At 39.2% G+C, this 14814-nt stretch overlaps 3 protein-coding genes across 4 annotated transcripts; 1 reads left to right on the top strand and 2 right to left on the bottom strand.

The window, feature by feature from the left end:
* Positions 1 to 229: 229 nt before the first annotated feature.
* LOC141899736 (DNA polymerase delta subunit 4-like) lies at positions 230 to 5528 on the bottom strand. 2 transcript variants are annotated; one of them, XM_074786213.1, is made up of 4 exons: positions 5156 to 5528; positions 2430 to 2546; positions 1777 to 1888; positions 230 to 1128 (listed from the first exon to the last, which is right to left on the bottom strand). In XM_074786213.1, the coding sequence occupies exons 1-4, from the start codon at positions 5268 to 5270 to the stop codon at positions 1101 to 1103; spliced, it is 372 nt and encodes a 123-aa protein (XP_074642314.1). In that variant the 5' UTR covers positions 5271 to 5528; the 3' UTR covers positions 230 to 1100. The 2 variants fall into 2 exon arrangements, with proteins under 2 accessions (XP_074642314.1, XP_074642313.1); XM_074786212.1 differs by lacking the exon at positions 230 to 1128 and adding an exon at positions 1169 to 1395.
* A 1212-nt stretch (positions 5529 to 6740) lies between these two features.
* On the top strand, positions 6741 to 8265 carry LOC141898883 (extracellular matrix organizing protein FRAS1-like). Its single transcript, XM_074785029.1, has 2 exons — positions 6741 to 7466; positions 8000 to 8265. Exons 1-2 carry the CDS (start codon positions 6806 to 6808, stop codon positions 8263 to 8265), a joined length of 927 nt encoding a protein of 308 aa, XP_074641130.1. The 5' UTR covers positions 6741 to 6805.
* A 3862-nt stretch (positions 8266 to 12127) lies between these two features.
* LOC141898882 (uncharacterized) lies at positions 12128 to 13210 on the bottom strand. The gene has a single exon (XM_074785028.1). The coding sequence runs from the start codon at positions 13208 to 13210 to the stop codon at positions 12128 to 12130; it is 1083 nt and encodes a 360-aa protein (XP_074641129.1).
* Positions 13211 to 14814: the final 1604 nt, after the last annotated feature.

Here is a 14814-nt window from a genome sequence, read left to right as displayed (position 1 = left end):
CTACAGGGCTTTTGGGCTTCAAATCTTGATGATGAGGTTTTGATGATGGTTGATCTTGTACGATGTGTTATTTAAATTATTGCAATACCATGCAATAGTAATACATAGCACTGAACTACCGTAATCTACGCAGACCCAAAACAGACTTTTAACCTAATAAACTTGGCTCATCAAAACAAAACATAAAATGTATTGGAAGTTTAATTGAAATTTTAATTATTTCACAGGAAATTACTTTATTCACTACTGAAAAGAGAAGTCTTCAAGAAGTTCTGATTACCGGTATATAATATACTTGTTAACAATAAACTCAATACAAATATTGCAGCAGAGAATTGTAAATACAAATATTTCTATGAAAACAGATAAAGGTACCAAGTTGTAAATTAAAAATATCTCCACGTAAATAGATAAAACATTCATTAAGATTAAATATATTATTTACAAATTACACAATATTCTAGACTTTGCATTATTCAGTCGCTGTGGGACTGAAATCACACACATTTGATACCAATTGTATTGTATTCAAAGAAATTGAAAATCTTCGATGACTTAGCTGAGTGGTACAAGGTAAGGCTGAGTCTACTGTAATTCTAAAACAAAGATGTTGTACTTTACATAGCATTCCTGACTAAATATGGGTATAATCAACACAATTAGGAAGATATCGTTCGCTGTTACAACTATATGTTGTAATAACAACAAAATGTCAACGTAGATCCAGTCAAATTTTGTTTTGATACATCGTAAAATAACTTTGGCAAAAGCCCGAGTCCAAGGGCCAGTTTTTCAGGATGGTTTATCTCAACCTGTGGATTACACTGGCATACCCTAGTCAAATGTTAGGTTAAATGTATACAGGTACAATAGTACGCAGAATATTAGGAACCACAATTTCTCTTGTTGACCAGTCTGTTTCGTCGACTTGGAATAGATTGTGAAATACTGTCTACCCGTTATTTAAGAGCAAATCCACCGGGTCCTGTATAACAATAGTGCGATCTTCGTTAAGGCGAACTGTCTGCCTTTGCAACATAATGGACATCGCTACGAGTGTCGACGAGAAATGAGACTTCCGTTCATTCAACCATCTCCGTTCAAAGCTGTTTATAATCCGCCCAAATGCTGCATGAAAGATATATCAATGATAAGTCATTATTCAAAGCCAACACAGTTTAATGAATGCCTTTACAAACGCCCGATTTCTATATCCTCTCTCGGCAGGGATTCCAACCTGATGGCATCGCTACACTCGGCCACGACGCGAAACCCTGCCACACTAGACCAGGTGCACAGGTTTGCGGCACGAAAAGTTGCAACATCAATTGGATGGCCCGTTGTATGATCGCTGAGGCAAATTTCACGGAAAAACTGCAAATGGGAAAACCCAGGCTAAAATAAAGCGGGATATATGATATAATAATAACATCATCAAAGCTGCGCACTCGAGCTAGTGTGGCGGGCTTCGTACCGTGGCGAGTCTCGATGCCATCAGGTTCAAATCGCTGCCGAAAGGAAAATGTATTTCGGTTCAGCAACTTATTATCTGCGAATTACTTAAATGGATTATACGGTTATTAATGTTAGCGTTATCTTACCAAAATGTTTCAGAGCAAAAAGATTTTATTTGAAGTCAAATCCCAATGTTTTGGTTTTGCCTAACTAACAATATGCACAATTTTGGTGCAACGAGAGAAATGCCTAGTTCTTCAATGATTGAGCCCATAAGTAAAATAGACATTTGCAGACAACTTGCAACAATAGGCTACTTACCACTGAGTGTAACTATCATTTGTTGAGTTGTTTTCGATCAGCTCGATTACGTGTTCAGGTGGATTCAGGCCATTTTTTCTAGCTCTCTCCCATCTCTCAATACGAGTTATTCCTAACAACAATAAATCAAATTCACACCCGACAAATAACGAATAGATTCGAAGTCCTTTAAGACGCTGCCATTCGAATTACAAAAATGTTTGCATCGATTGAGCTGTGCATGAGAGCTTTTTTGACTGTACAGTATCTAAACCGCTTATTACAGGGTCCCTACAGATCAAGGAGTTTTCATGGAGAAAATTTCAAGTTTCGTGGAGTGCCTGCATCATTGCTATCATATCCCTTATAGTAGACTCCTAAATCAGTACTGTTATCTCAGGAAACCGTTAATTCGGTGGAATCTGTGTGTAAGGCATATGACTATTAACTAGGCCTAAAACCTTAAATGTTTCTGACTGCCACTTTCTCAAAATTCAAGAAGTTTTCAAGGACTTTTGGGCATTTTGCTCAAATTCAAGGATATTCAAGGGCTTTGAAAAATATTTTCTGTTCAGAAGGAGCTTTCAAGTAATCAAGGAGTCGTAGGGACCCTGTATTAACATCAACTGCTACGAAAAAGAACTGCACGAAATGCGATTGATGGATTTTCTAACCTAAACAGGGTCCGAACTGCCAATCCAAGTCGAAATCTCGGAGAATTGACAAGTCCTTCTCGGAGATCAATGTAGTACTGGTAGCCGTCGACGTACTTGCTACAACATCATCATCATCTGCAAATAACATTTCGATTAAGAATAACGTCTGGCGTTTAACCGATACAGTAGCCCCTTTCTACTAATACTACTCACACATTAATCTAAGAACCATCTTAACTGGGTAGGAATTCAATTCCAATCTTGAATTGTCGCGGGCGACAAAACCAAAATATCGAATTGTCGCTGGAGACAAAACCAAACTAATGAATTGTCGCGGGCGATAAAACCAAAATAATGAATTGTCGCTGGCGATAAAACCAAAATATTGAATTGTCGCAGGCGATAAAACCGCGACAAAAAAAAAAATTGTCGCGGGCGATAAAACCAAAATAATGAATTGTCGCGGGCGATAAAACCAAAATATTGAATTGTCGTGGGCGACAAAACCAAAATATTGATTTGTCGCGGGTGACGAAACCAAATTAATGAATTGTCGCGGCCGATAAAACCAAAATAATGAATTGTCGCGGGCGATAAAACCAAAATAATGTATTGTCGCGGGCGACAAAACCAAAATTATTGTTTTGTCGCGTTATTTTAGTTTTGTCGTTTTGTCATAATGTCGCCCTCATTTGCATATTCGTGTTTTTTTTACGCATGGCCCTTATCAGCCACCATACTAAAGCCTTCAGGTCGCGTAAAACTCGATAAACACTTCAAGCGACACAGCGAACGATCTCCTTTCCCCCACAGCGAACGCTTAACCTAGTAGAGGCTACTAGCCTATGTAGGCCTATGTATATGCGTAGGCCTAACATCCGGACAGATTGGTCGTAGGCCTATTGAATAACAACCCACCTAAATATCGTAAACTTTGTTTTGAAGTTCAATCCAATGAGTCCGTTAATAAACGCAACAATTTTATACTGTGTTTGTTTGAGACAGTAAAGCTCAGTACCGATAGGCCTAAAGCCGCGTCAAACTCGATAAACACTTCAAGCGACACAGCGAATGATCCCTTTCCCCCACAGCGAACGCTTACTCCGAATGTCAAGTGTGAGTCCAGCATACGGATAGGAGTATGTTATATACTTGTATTTAGTAAATACCTTGTGCATTTGACAATGATCGGTATGTACTGTAGGAAATATAGAGCATTGATGGTATTGATATAGAGGTTGAAGCCCGCGGCCGAATAAAGTAATATATTCTTTTATTTTGATACCTCGTCGACATAACAGCTTTTCTCTGCTATTTCTCTTCGGCGTGTTTAGTTTAGGCCTACGATTCCCCAGTACACTAAAGATTTATCTTAGTAAATACACGGTTAATTCGGTAAAGAAAAATAGGTAGGCCTATTGTTAAACTAACTCCTTGAAACCCGCAGCCAAATCACTGGTAGTAATAAATTAATTTGTAATCGATTTGATTCTCATGATGAGGAGAAACTCGCAGCTGATCCCCGGAATGACGATGTAGTAACACACGTCCATTCGTCGATGTTTACGGCTCGACAGTGCTTTTAAAATCTAAAGTAGTAAATTTCCAGTGTATCGGTAATATGATTTTATGAGGAAAATGGGCTATTGTTAAAATCACTGTTTGAAGACCCGCGGCTGAATGTGAAGTCTGCGGCAATAAATTAGTTCATTTATACTTGAATTGATAATCGAAGTGACAATCGGCCTGCTGGTTGATTTCGGGATGACGACTCGAAAAACATGTCGCCCCATTGAATGGGGCTAAATTTTCCATGTTTACGGCCCGAAAGTGCTTTTGTAACGATGATTCGTGAAAAAACACGCGGAGTATTTGTAGATCTCAGTGAGCTGAACGATATCATACGGATTGTATCGACAACAGCGGCAAGGTAACAAAGCCTTAGTTCTTTTAGTGAAAATAGTGTGACATAAAATAATAATAAAAAGAAACACGCGAATCTCAATAGGGTTTTCTGTGATGTAACAGAAAACCCTAATAATCACACGGATATCAATAGGGTTTTCTGTGAAATAACAGAAAACCCTAATGATACAACGTTACTAGCCCAGGTTCGAATACTGTTCTACCCGCTCTATTTTCTAGGGTGTAACTATATCGTATCACTCACAATCTCCTGTTGAAGGCTAGGTCTAGTTCCAATAAGCAAGGGTCAATTTTCGTTCAGATGCGTTCTTATAAGCTCATCTAACCCATGCGCACAAAGGTGTACGACTTACAAAAATTCAAAGAAAGCGGTAGAAAGATTTAGAGAAAATAGAGCGGATGCTGCAAGACTCAAACCCTGGTCAGCATATTGCCACTTGACCACCAGCGGCATGTTGCACTTAACCTAACACTAACCCTAAACCTAACCCTAGATGTAAAACGAACCCTAAACCTAACCCTAACCCTCTGGACTCTTTTCTCACCCTTGAGGCGTTTTCTGACCCTAAAACGGAACCCTAACCCTATAATATTATATTCTCCACACCTTCCTTGAATTTTCTGAAGGCCCGGCCAGCCTATACATAGAAAACTCAAGGAAAGTGCGTCGAGCATCTCGGCGTACATTAGCCAATCACACCAGGTAATCGGCAAAATAGCCTTAGGCCTAACTGGAGTAATGCAGCATTGACAATACATCACCCGTCTTTTTGAAAATATCTGATAGCAAAACTTAAACCGAAAGGCGATGAACTTACGTGGTTGAGGCTTATTATGTTGTCTAAGCTTATTTGTGGATTTTTGCTTCTTAAATGTGTCCGTTATTTTACGAGGAGATTTCCCTTTTCCTTTATCCTTCGGCATGACTGTCATCGTATCCAGTGGCAGTCCCCAGTGGTGACTGTTGTGTACTTCGTCGAAATACCAGTACCAAACTACCACCGTTACTCTTTTTTGTCTTTTACCCAAACAAAATCTGTAATTTTTTATCCAAAGATTAATGTTGAATCAATAGAGTAGATACAGAGTTAACGACTGGGCTCCATTCAGTTTCACGATTTCACGATCGCCACAAGGCTCTTACAACGAATGGAACATCAAAAACTACGTGAACAAGTCTTCACTTGTCAAATTACACGGTTAGTCAGTGGTGTAGCAGAACACCGTTTCAAGATGGCGGCTATGTAGAGGGAGCGATGGGACAATACAGTAAGAACAGAACATTTCCACCGCATACAACACGGGCCGAAAGCATCCGTAGTATCAGTGGTATCGGGGTAGCAGTAGTATCACCGGTCTCCAGAAGGATCGGGCAGTATCACTGGTATCAGTGGTATCGGGGTAGCAGTAGTATCACCGGTCTCGAGAAGGATCGGACAGTATCACTGGTAACAGTGGTATCGGGGTAGCAGTAGTATCACCGGTCTCCAGAAGGATCGGGCAGTATCACTGGTAACATTGGTATCGGGGTAGCAGTAGTATCATCGGTCTCGGAGAGGATCGGACAGTATCACTGGTAACAGTGGTATCGGGGTAGCAGTAGTATCACCGGTCTCCAGAAGGATCGGGCAGTATCACTGGTAACAGTGGTATCGGGGTAGCAGTAGTATCATCGGTCTCGGGAGAGGATCGGGCAGTATCATTTAACGGTGAACGATTCTTCCGGCTCATATTGTGTATCATCTACTATTCCGACTTCACAATGTTTCACCTTAAATAACATTATTCGGGTGTACATGCATTAATGAAGACAAGATTAATTTCAAATACTGTTTCCTAAAATCCTAGCCATAATCTTTTACTCATTCACAAACATCATCGAAGATGAGATATTAGGATGATTGTTGACAAATGGTCAGGACAGTCATGTACATATTAACATTAAGATACACTGATATAGTAAAAAATGCTGAGAGAACATAAAAAAATAAGAGTAGATAAAATGACAAAACTATTGAAAATAATTGAGATTGAAAAAAAAACGAGTAAAGAAAAGAAAAGAAATATTGATAACTGAATGGTCTTCTGGATATCATTAATACAATGAAATTGTATTAATTTCAGCCATGCGATTCTCGATATCCAAATTTTGACACGACAACCAATCATTGATCAAGTATGAATGGGAGGTAGCGTTACCGTTAGATACGAACGGATTACATTTACCGTTTCAATTAGTCCTGGCCGACACCGTTTTCACGAGCGTCGATCGTTCTGTTCTGGATAGTATATATTTTCGCGGCGGCTTCAGCGTGCGATGCGTCGCTCGGCCGACATCCGGCGACGGCTCGTTCGGAGTCCCGATAAAAAGCCGTCCGGTCTTCGTCAGTCGCGAAAACGGCGTCTGCCAGTCGGCGATCGTTTCCGGGCACCGATACGGCCTTCAAGGTCATTCGTTCGTCGCTACGATGAAATACGTGGAACCGAACGACGCGATTCATCCGAACAGGATACATATCAAAATCGAGATTCCTCACCAAGACGGTATGATTCTGCTTATATCGACGTTTCCGATTCATAATATGCGATTGTTGCTGTCAGATTCGATCTATCAACGCCAGCATACGTGTTCGAATTTCGTCGACGTCGGAGGAGAATTTCGCGGAGACGGATTTATCGACGACGACCGGACGAACGCCGAAAACGCGACAAAACGCGGCATTTTATTCGACGAAAACATTCGAGAGGAAAAGTCGCTGAAACTTTACCGGAAACTGGATTTGAAATCGTGCGCGTGGACATTCGAGGCTTGGTATCACATGACCGATTTGATCGACATGTGCGGAGGTTCGGTCTTGTCGGATTTTCAAATGCGGAAACGCGGCAAAACATTTCTAACATTTCGCTTGCCTCTATACGTGTCTTACATCTACGCGTCAGCGCCCTCTAGCTGGGCGTCTTTGGAGCATCGTACGACGATGGAGTTTTCGTTTTTCTATGATACGGTTCTGTGGCGATCGGGACTAGAAGCCGATGGTCGTCTCGGTGGACGACTGCAGGTTCTGCGAGTTGCTACGAATCCAGATGGAAACCTCGTGATTGAATTCAGTACAGAAACTAGATTCAGAGGTCGGTAACTATCAACAGGTCCTGCCTTATCCAGGGCTGTACTACATAGCATTTGAATGTTGTGGGGGTGGGGGGGGGGGCAGACAAACCCGAAAAAAGGGCAGCTACCTAGTCAAAAATCGATATACCGATTCTTCTGATTAACCTAACAAAAACTGGTAAGGCCTATTATAGTCCAATGTCACTACAATTACATAAGTGATTCTACATGAAATTTCTATTGGATATAACAATGATATCTGCAACAATGATATCTGCAAAAAGATAATTGCACTTTTCCAAAATTTCTAGGGGGCAACTGCCCTGCCCCTTGCCCCAGTTATGTACGGCTTGTACTTAATGAAACGGATGAAATGGGCTTCACTACAAAAAAGTAGTCACCATTTCTGAAAAGATGCCTTCCTAAGATATCATATTATCTAAATCAATAACTTCGAGATTTCTTCAATAATTCAAAATCATTTCGAAAAAGTATAGCATCTTCGAAACAACTTCTACATTGTGTTTCTGAACTTACTCTTCATTTGTTTCAGGGCAGTTTGTCTTGAATCATTACACATTCCCCGGTTATAAAAGTCGAGTGAATCCGCCACCTAATTTACCGGTGACTTTCGATTTGGCTTTAGTTTGGAGTCAGCCGACATACGCCGGACCCGATCAATTATGGAGGACAACGAGCAAAATACAAAGCCAACCATTTTACAAGATAGATTTATCGTTTTTTTTTGTGTTAAACGCAGGCACATTCGGAATAGCGATGTCATCTTCACGTCGTCTATCAGATCAGTTCAGCCGATAAACCCACGCGATACGAACGATATATCGCCATCAGTTCTAACGATAAATCGATCAAAATAACAACATAACAACAGAGATTTAAACTAGGGGTCCAGGGACACCATGCCCACTTGGGAAGTGGTTCCAAATGCTCAACAATCTAACAATTTCAATATTCAACGCCCCCTGGTGACCATATACAAAAACCAATGCGAAACCTTGAAACTCACCACAATCATAGAACATGTCAGCAGCTACGATTTTGTAATTGATTGTGATAACAAAATATGCCTCGTTACCAATTTAATATGGAAAAACTAAGTTATTCTTCTATTTAACGCCCCCTGGTGACCATATTCAAAACCCAATGACCTCGAAACTTACCACATTCATAGAACATGTCATGAACTACAACTTTGCAATTGATCATGGTAACAAAATATGCCTAGGTACCAATATAATAAGGAAATATTAAGTTATTCTACTATTCAACGCCCCCTGGTGACCATATAGAATAACCAATGTCCTTAAAACTCGCAACCATAGTAGATGATGTCATGAGCTACAACTTTCCAATTGATTGTGGTTACAAAATATGCATAGGTACGAATATAATATAGAAATGCTAGATATTGCATTATTCAACGCCCCCTGGTGGCCATATACAAAATCCAATGACCTTGAAACTCACTACAATCATAGAACACGTTATGAGCTACAACTTTCTAAATGATTGTGGTAACAAAATACGCTTAGGTATCAATATAATGTGGAAAAACTTTTTCCCACTTACGAATGAGTACTGGTGACACCAAGATGGCCGCCAATTGCGTCATAATTGGCTGATGAAAAATACTTGTCTCAGGTATAAAACATCCCTTTCAAAGAATACCCATCACAAATTGCAATGAGAAATGGTAAACCAGTAGGAAGCTACAGGACTCAGAATTCGGGCCAATATTAACATTTTTGGGCACTAAAAAGGTCATAGGACGGCCATCTTAAGTCCGATCGACCCAATTTTTGTTATGCTGATGGGCCCTGGGGGGATTCACATATATCCGAAAGATCAAGGTAATTGATCAAAGCATCTTCAAAATTTCCCTCAATAAGTTCAAAAATGTGTAAAAAGTGCTGATTTTGGCGAACAACAATGGCTGCCAGTCGGCCATCTTGATTCTGACAGGGCCATTTTTTGGGCTGAAGATGTGTCTAGGGTAGATACATGTATAAACCAAATATCAAGACATTACCTTGAAGCGTCTTCAAAACTTCCCAAAATAACTGGATTCCGTCTACGGACGGACGGACGGACGACGGACGAAAAGTGAATGCAATAGCCCGCTGGGACGACTAAAGTCCCAAGTGGGCTAAAAAAATCAACTACACTGAAAAGTGGCGAGTCACCTGAAATTTTGGAACAGATTTCTTAATCGAATTCTATTACCGTTAGCACTTCTTTGATATTGTTGATTTTGGCGGTTTGCACCGAAGCGATTTTTGTTTTATTTTTTCAAACACTACACTGTAAAAAGTATTTCCGTAAGTTAACGGCTAAAAGCCGTAATTTGAAGTTGCAGCAGTGTTTCCGGAAAAAAATGCGTGATTCACCGTTTAAGAACGGCATGGATGGTCAACGGATTGAGAACCGTATTTCCGTCATTATACGGTAAACTTTACGGGCCAGACCAGAAACTGATCCGTTTTATAACGATAGAGATCCGTAAATAGACGTTTGTAAAACCGCTCCCAAACGGTGTGAAATCCTCAAATACTTGACCTGTAGAGAGTTCGTCCTTCCAGGGTTCGAACCGATATACTACTCCAGTTGCTGAAACCTGGCTCGCGTGACGGTGCTTGCCAACTACCACTGAACATGTATGCAGCAAGGGCAATCTTGTCTCAATCAAATCAGATACGAAAACATTAAAAAAAATGTAATATAATGGAAATATATTTTCCAGGTGTTTCTACCCATTGAATTATATACATAAGATCACATTTCTCAATTGCACAATATCTTAATATTTGCACTCATTACTTGTCTCAAAAGATATGGTAAAAAATCCATCAATATTTGGCTGAGGAAAATATCATTTGATTACTATCCACGACTTTAATTATAGGTACATAATTATTTGATAGAGAAAAAATTGGCTCTTAACAAATTATTCTTTAAAACTATTATACATGGGATAAAATAAAGTAAAGCTTTGGCTACTTTGGTTTGAAACTTAGCACTAAAAAAAATCCAGCTTAAAGCATAATCAGCACCGACTGTCCATCTGTACTGTTTGATTCAACAACATCAAATTCATTTTTCAAAATGTAATTATTCAGAAACACTATATTTGATCAAAATGAAGCAGATTACTTTCCTTAATACATGTACACTGTACCAAGTCTCATGTATGCCTTGAAAAATTAAGCAGATAACATAGAAAATATTCGAAGTATTTTAAGTACAACTCGATATAGATGCTAGATTGGGTAAATAACTTTTTACATAATGGCAAAATACCATGAATGAAATATATGATTGTATGATAGTTTAGAACCACCATTCTATAAACTTGATTGGTATTACATATGTTGATGTCCAAGCTAGGCAGCCTTGGATTTAGTACATCCTCCTGGGTCGTATCGAACAATGAAACGCGTAATGAAATACTGGCTATCTTTTTACTTCTGGATAGTAGTTCAAACCGAAGTATCGGTACACGCATCCTCGCCTGCCAGGGGTCCTGTATCGCCCGCGAACTCGCTTCCACCCCCTGGACTCACGACGCGTGATTTCATTACTGGCGCTTTTGCACATGACGTCATGTATCAACTTGCGAAATAGTTCCTTGTTCGCCCAAAGTTCGCTGATTGGTCCATTTAACGGGAATTCCAACAGAAGCCTCATGTCATTTGTTATCGGTACAACCGGATTCTGGTCGGCCATTTATATACCAACGACTCGCGAGGTGACGTGAACCGTGATGATGTATTGCTAACTATCGATCTTTACTGTAACAGAGAAAATGCAAAAAGTACATGATCTTAAATTTAATTGCCACCCTGCGACAGTGATGGTCTTGGTGAAAGCATTGTCACTAACCCAAGGGCAGTTCTGGGTTAACTGCAAGATCCTGGGCATAGGTGTATAGGCCTACCTATTCTTCTTGTTCCCATTTTGACAGTGAACAATAGCAAAGGAACAATGTCCAAGGATCATGACATCAAAATGACACCGTCCAACCGACAGGCAAAGCCAAATTTGTATTATTCTTAGCTTCTTCGATAAGTTCATGGGCCGTTTTGGTATCAAACAAATACACACACATTGTGCTTCAATGATTCCACTGCATCAAACAATAAATCATGGTTTAAAAAGCAATTTACCTGCTTAAAGTTTGCCGTCATCCTCAGTGGTACCCGCCATTTTGAAATTGTGGTGTGAAACGCGAAAAAACCGTCAAATGACGATTTTAACACCGTGCTAAACCGGCAACAACAGTCCATAGACGGTTCCATATCCCTCTCTAATTTTAGGTCGGGACGAAAAACGTTGTTCAACGGCATCACCGATTTTAAACGGTTTCATACGTCTATTCACGGATTGGACGGTTCCAAAACCGTATATTGACTGAAATTAAGTCGTATGAAAGGTACGACGTGGTCATTGCCGTATAATAGCGGAAAACGCCGTTAATTGACGACCTTCTCCGTTCTCAGACGTTTTTAAACCGCACCTTTACGGGAAAACGGGAATTTACCGTTTTACTTTTTACAGTGTGGAGTCGCGTTTAGAGCGATGCCGAGTATCGTGACGGATCCGTAACAAGGATATATGGATATGTTAGCGATACAATGTACATCTAGACGTGTTCGAAAGCGATTTAACCAAGCGTAGATTTAATGGACACAATTTTTACAGCAAGTCTGAATTTGTTATTAGTGAAACAATACACGAAGAAATTTAAACAGGAATCGACGACGGTCAGAACGATAGCTAATTTCCGATATATCAGATACGATGCTTCAGGATTTAAACCTGGAAAATGAATTTTGATTTGAAACTTGTTGTAATACCCCATTTTTTCGATGAAAATTGATGATTCACAAATAATGTATGAAGCGACTAACGCTAACGACATTCGTAAAACTCGCAGCTCTAAACTACTGGCAGCGCTCTTATTCAACTTCTTCCCGCTCGATAATTTGATAATTATCAAACTGATTACCAAAATAATGTTTAAAACAATTAATGAAAACATGGGCACAACAATACTGGATATCGTTCCTTCCCAGCCTTCTGCAAAGTCATTCCATCTACTGATTAATGCAGAATTGATGAGATAAGACTCGCGAACAAGTGTCACGCCTGGTCCCCCTTCTATGCAACCTATTGGTTCAAGCCCCCGTTCCGGTAACAAATGCGGTAAATAAACGAGAACGCCGTATGCGGTAATCAAAAATATCAGAGAATTCACCACTTTTCGAGTCCAGAATAATCGTGATTTCAATGGGAAAATTGTTATGACGAGTCTTTCTAAACTGATAAGAATCACGCACCAATTTCGAATTTGTTGAAACATGCGATACGGGCCTAAAGCGACTTGTATGAATTCCCAACCGTAATACCAGTCATCATTGCGAAAAAGAACGTCTCCTAAATGTATATAGATGTGCAGTGTACGTAGAGGGTACATGGTGAATACACTTAGACTGTAAGATAAATCAAAAATAGCTAAAACTTGTATCAGATAGTACGCTTCATTGTTCATTTTCTTTAACACTAAAATTGTGACGACGTTCAGAGCGATGCCGAGTATCGTGACGGGTCCGTAACAGAAAATATACATGTAAACACTGAATTGTAGGTTCCATTTGAACGGTCTGTTTTTCACAGTCCACGCGCACCAATCACCGGGAGTTGTCACAGTCGGTTCGAAAGTCGTTGAAATATTCTTCAAATCCATCTTCCATTACCTGGTCATATCAGAACCCAGACAAAAGTGTGCCCAGTCTGCTCGATCATGTCGTGCAGAGATTCTTCATTCTGGCTTCAACAGTTTATCAAAAGTTAAAAATATCCGTATATTTTCTAATCTACTTCCCCTGCTGCTGCCCAGGATAGAAATTATTTTCACAGTTTGTCTTCACAGTTCTATGGTCTATACGCGGCAGTTAGAATGTTTACAGAATAAAACAAATATTCTATGAATTAAGTTAAGACCTGAATACAACTGAAAATTCATATACATGTATTTTGACGAAATGGAAATTGGCTAAATTGGACACAATTCATGCATGTTGAGAGTTTAAATTCCACGGTATCCATTCACTCTAAATTCACTCCGAACAGGGAGAATGGTGAGATCATAATTTGATTTTCTATCTCAACTATATCCCTTGTAGTAAAATTCACTTTTGCCATCAGGGGAAGATCCAGGGTCTAATTCAAGTTATGTCGCCAAAGAAAGATGTTATATGGAAATACTTGTTGTTCATCCTTCGGGGTCGAATGTGACTTTTGTGAACGTTTTGTGACTTCTCAGGTGGTTGCCAATTTAGGCTCTAAACTGCCGCGTATGGTGACAGGACGATAGACAAAAAGTTAACCCTATGTTAACCTAGGTTGCGAATTTGCAACAACATTTTTGGGCTCGGTTGGTACTCTTATTATTAATATTTGTCCATTATCAACCAATGTTGTAGAATCTGTTATAAACCCCCTATTACATGATGATGTTAGATATGATTTCTTAGATCATGGGCTGACCATATCGGGATTCACCAGAGGGGTAGACTATGCCCAGGTGGTTACGCCATAAATGGTTGTTCAAAATGCTATGTTTAAAGACTAAATCACAATATTTTGTAAGTTTTTATTAGAAGAAACTATGTTCTTTAAAATCAGAAGAATAAATCTGAAAACATTTTCTTGTCAGGTTTATGGAAACTTTTCTTATTTTACCAATGTTGCGAATTTGCAACATTTTTAAAAACTAGGTCAAACAGAGGCAGCAATTAAAATAACTATAATTATGGACTATTAGTATCTTAACACGTTCAGAAAATGAATTGAGTAATTTTTTGCCCACTAGGAATGTGCTTGGTTAACAAAGGGTTAACATGTCAAAACTAAACGTAAGGATTTACGAATACGTATCTTTGTTTTAATTGGGGAAATGATATCATGGTAATAGTAATTGAAAGTGAAAAAAAATTATTCCCGTATAAAAGAACCTAGTTCCGTACGACGAGTATTCAAACAGATTCCACAAACACCGGATGTATTCATCACGCATGTTAAATGATATACAGTCAACCCTCGATAAACCCACGAGCAATCATCTCAAGATGCAGACCAGTATGAATTGTCTAATACATATACGACTGTTACTATAACCAGTGTTAATGAATAACGTTTAATCGAATTGAAAAGAATTAAATATACATGAGTAATAGGGGTTTAGTTGTTCTAGATCAAAGGTCGAACGGTCGAGCTTATTAAAAACAAATATTAAAAGTAATTTAAAACTATAATATATTTTCATAGCCATGTGTATTTTATATTATA

The sequence above is a fragment of the Tubulanus polymorphus genome, chromosome 2, assembly GCF_964204645.1.
Source record: "Tubulanus polymorphus chromosome 2, tnTubPoly1.2, whole genome shotgun sequence".
Taxonomy (NCBI): domain Eukaryota; kingdom Metazoa; phylum Nemertea; class Palaeonemertea; order Tubulaniformes; family Tubulanidae; genus Tubulanus; species Tubulanus polymorphus.
This window is presented reverse-complemented; position numbering and strand designations above follow the sequence as displayed.

Coding starts and splice junctions, on each gene's coding strand:
- LOC141899736 (XM_074786212.1), bottom strand. CDS start 5,270: ATGACAGTCATGCCGAAGGATAAAGGAAAAGGGAAATCTCCTCGTAAA. Junction 2,547..5,155: donor ACATAATAAGCCTCAACCAC/GTAAGTTCATCG, acceptor TGTTATTTGCAG/ATGATGATGATGTTGTAGCA. Junction 1,889..2,429: donor GCAGTTCGGACCCTGTTTAG/GTTAGAAAATCC, acceptor TATTGTTGTTAG/GAATAACTCGTATTGAGAGA.
- LOC141898883 (XM_074785029.1), top strand. CDS start 6,806: ATGAAATACGTGGAACCGAACGACGCGATTCATCCGAACAGGATACAT. Junction 7,467..7,999: donor TACAGAAACTAGATTCAGAG/GTCGGTAACTAT, acceptor CATTTGTTTCAG/GGCAGTTTGTCTTGAATCAT.
- LOC141898882 (XM_074785028.1), bottom strand. CDS start 13,210: ATGGATTTGAAGAATATTTCAACGACTTTCGAACCGACTGTGACAACT.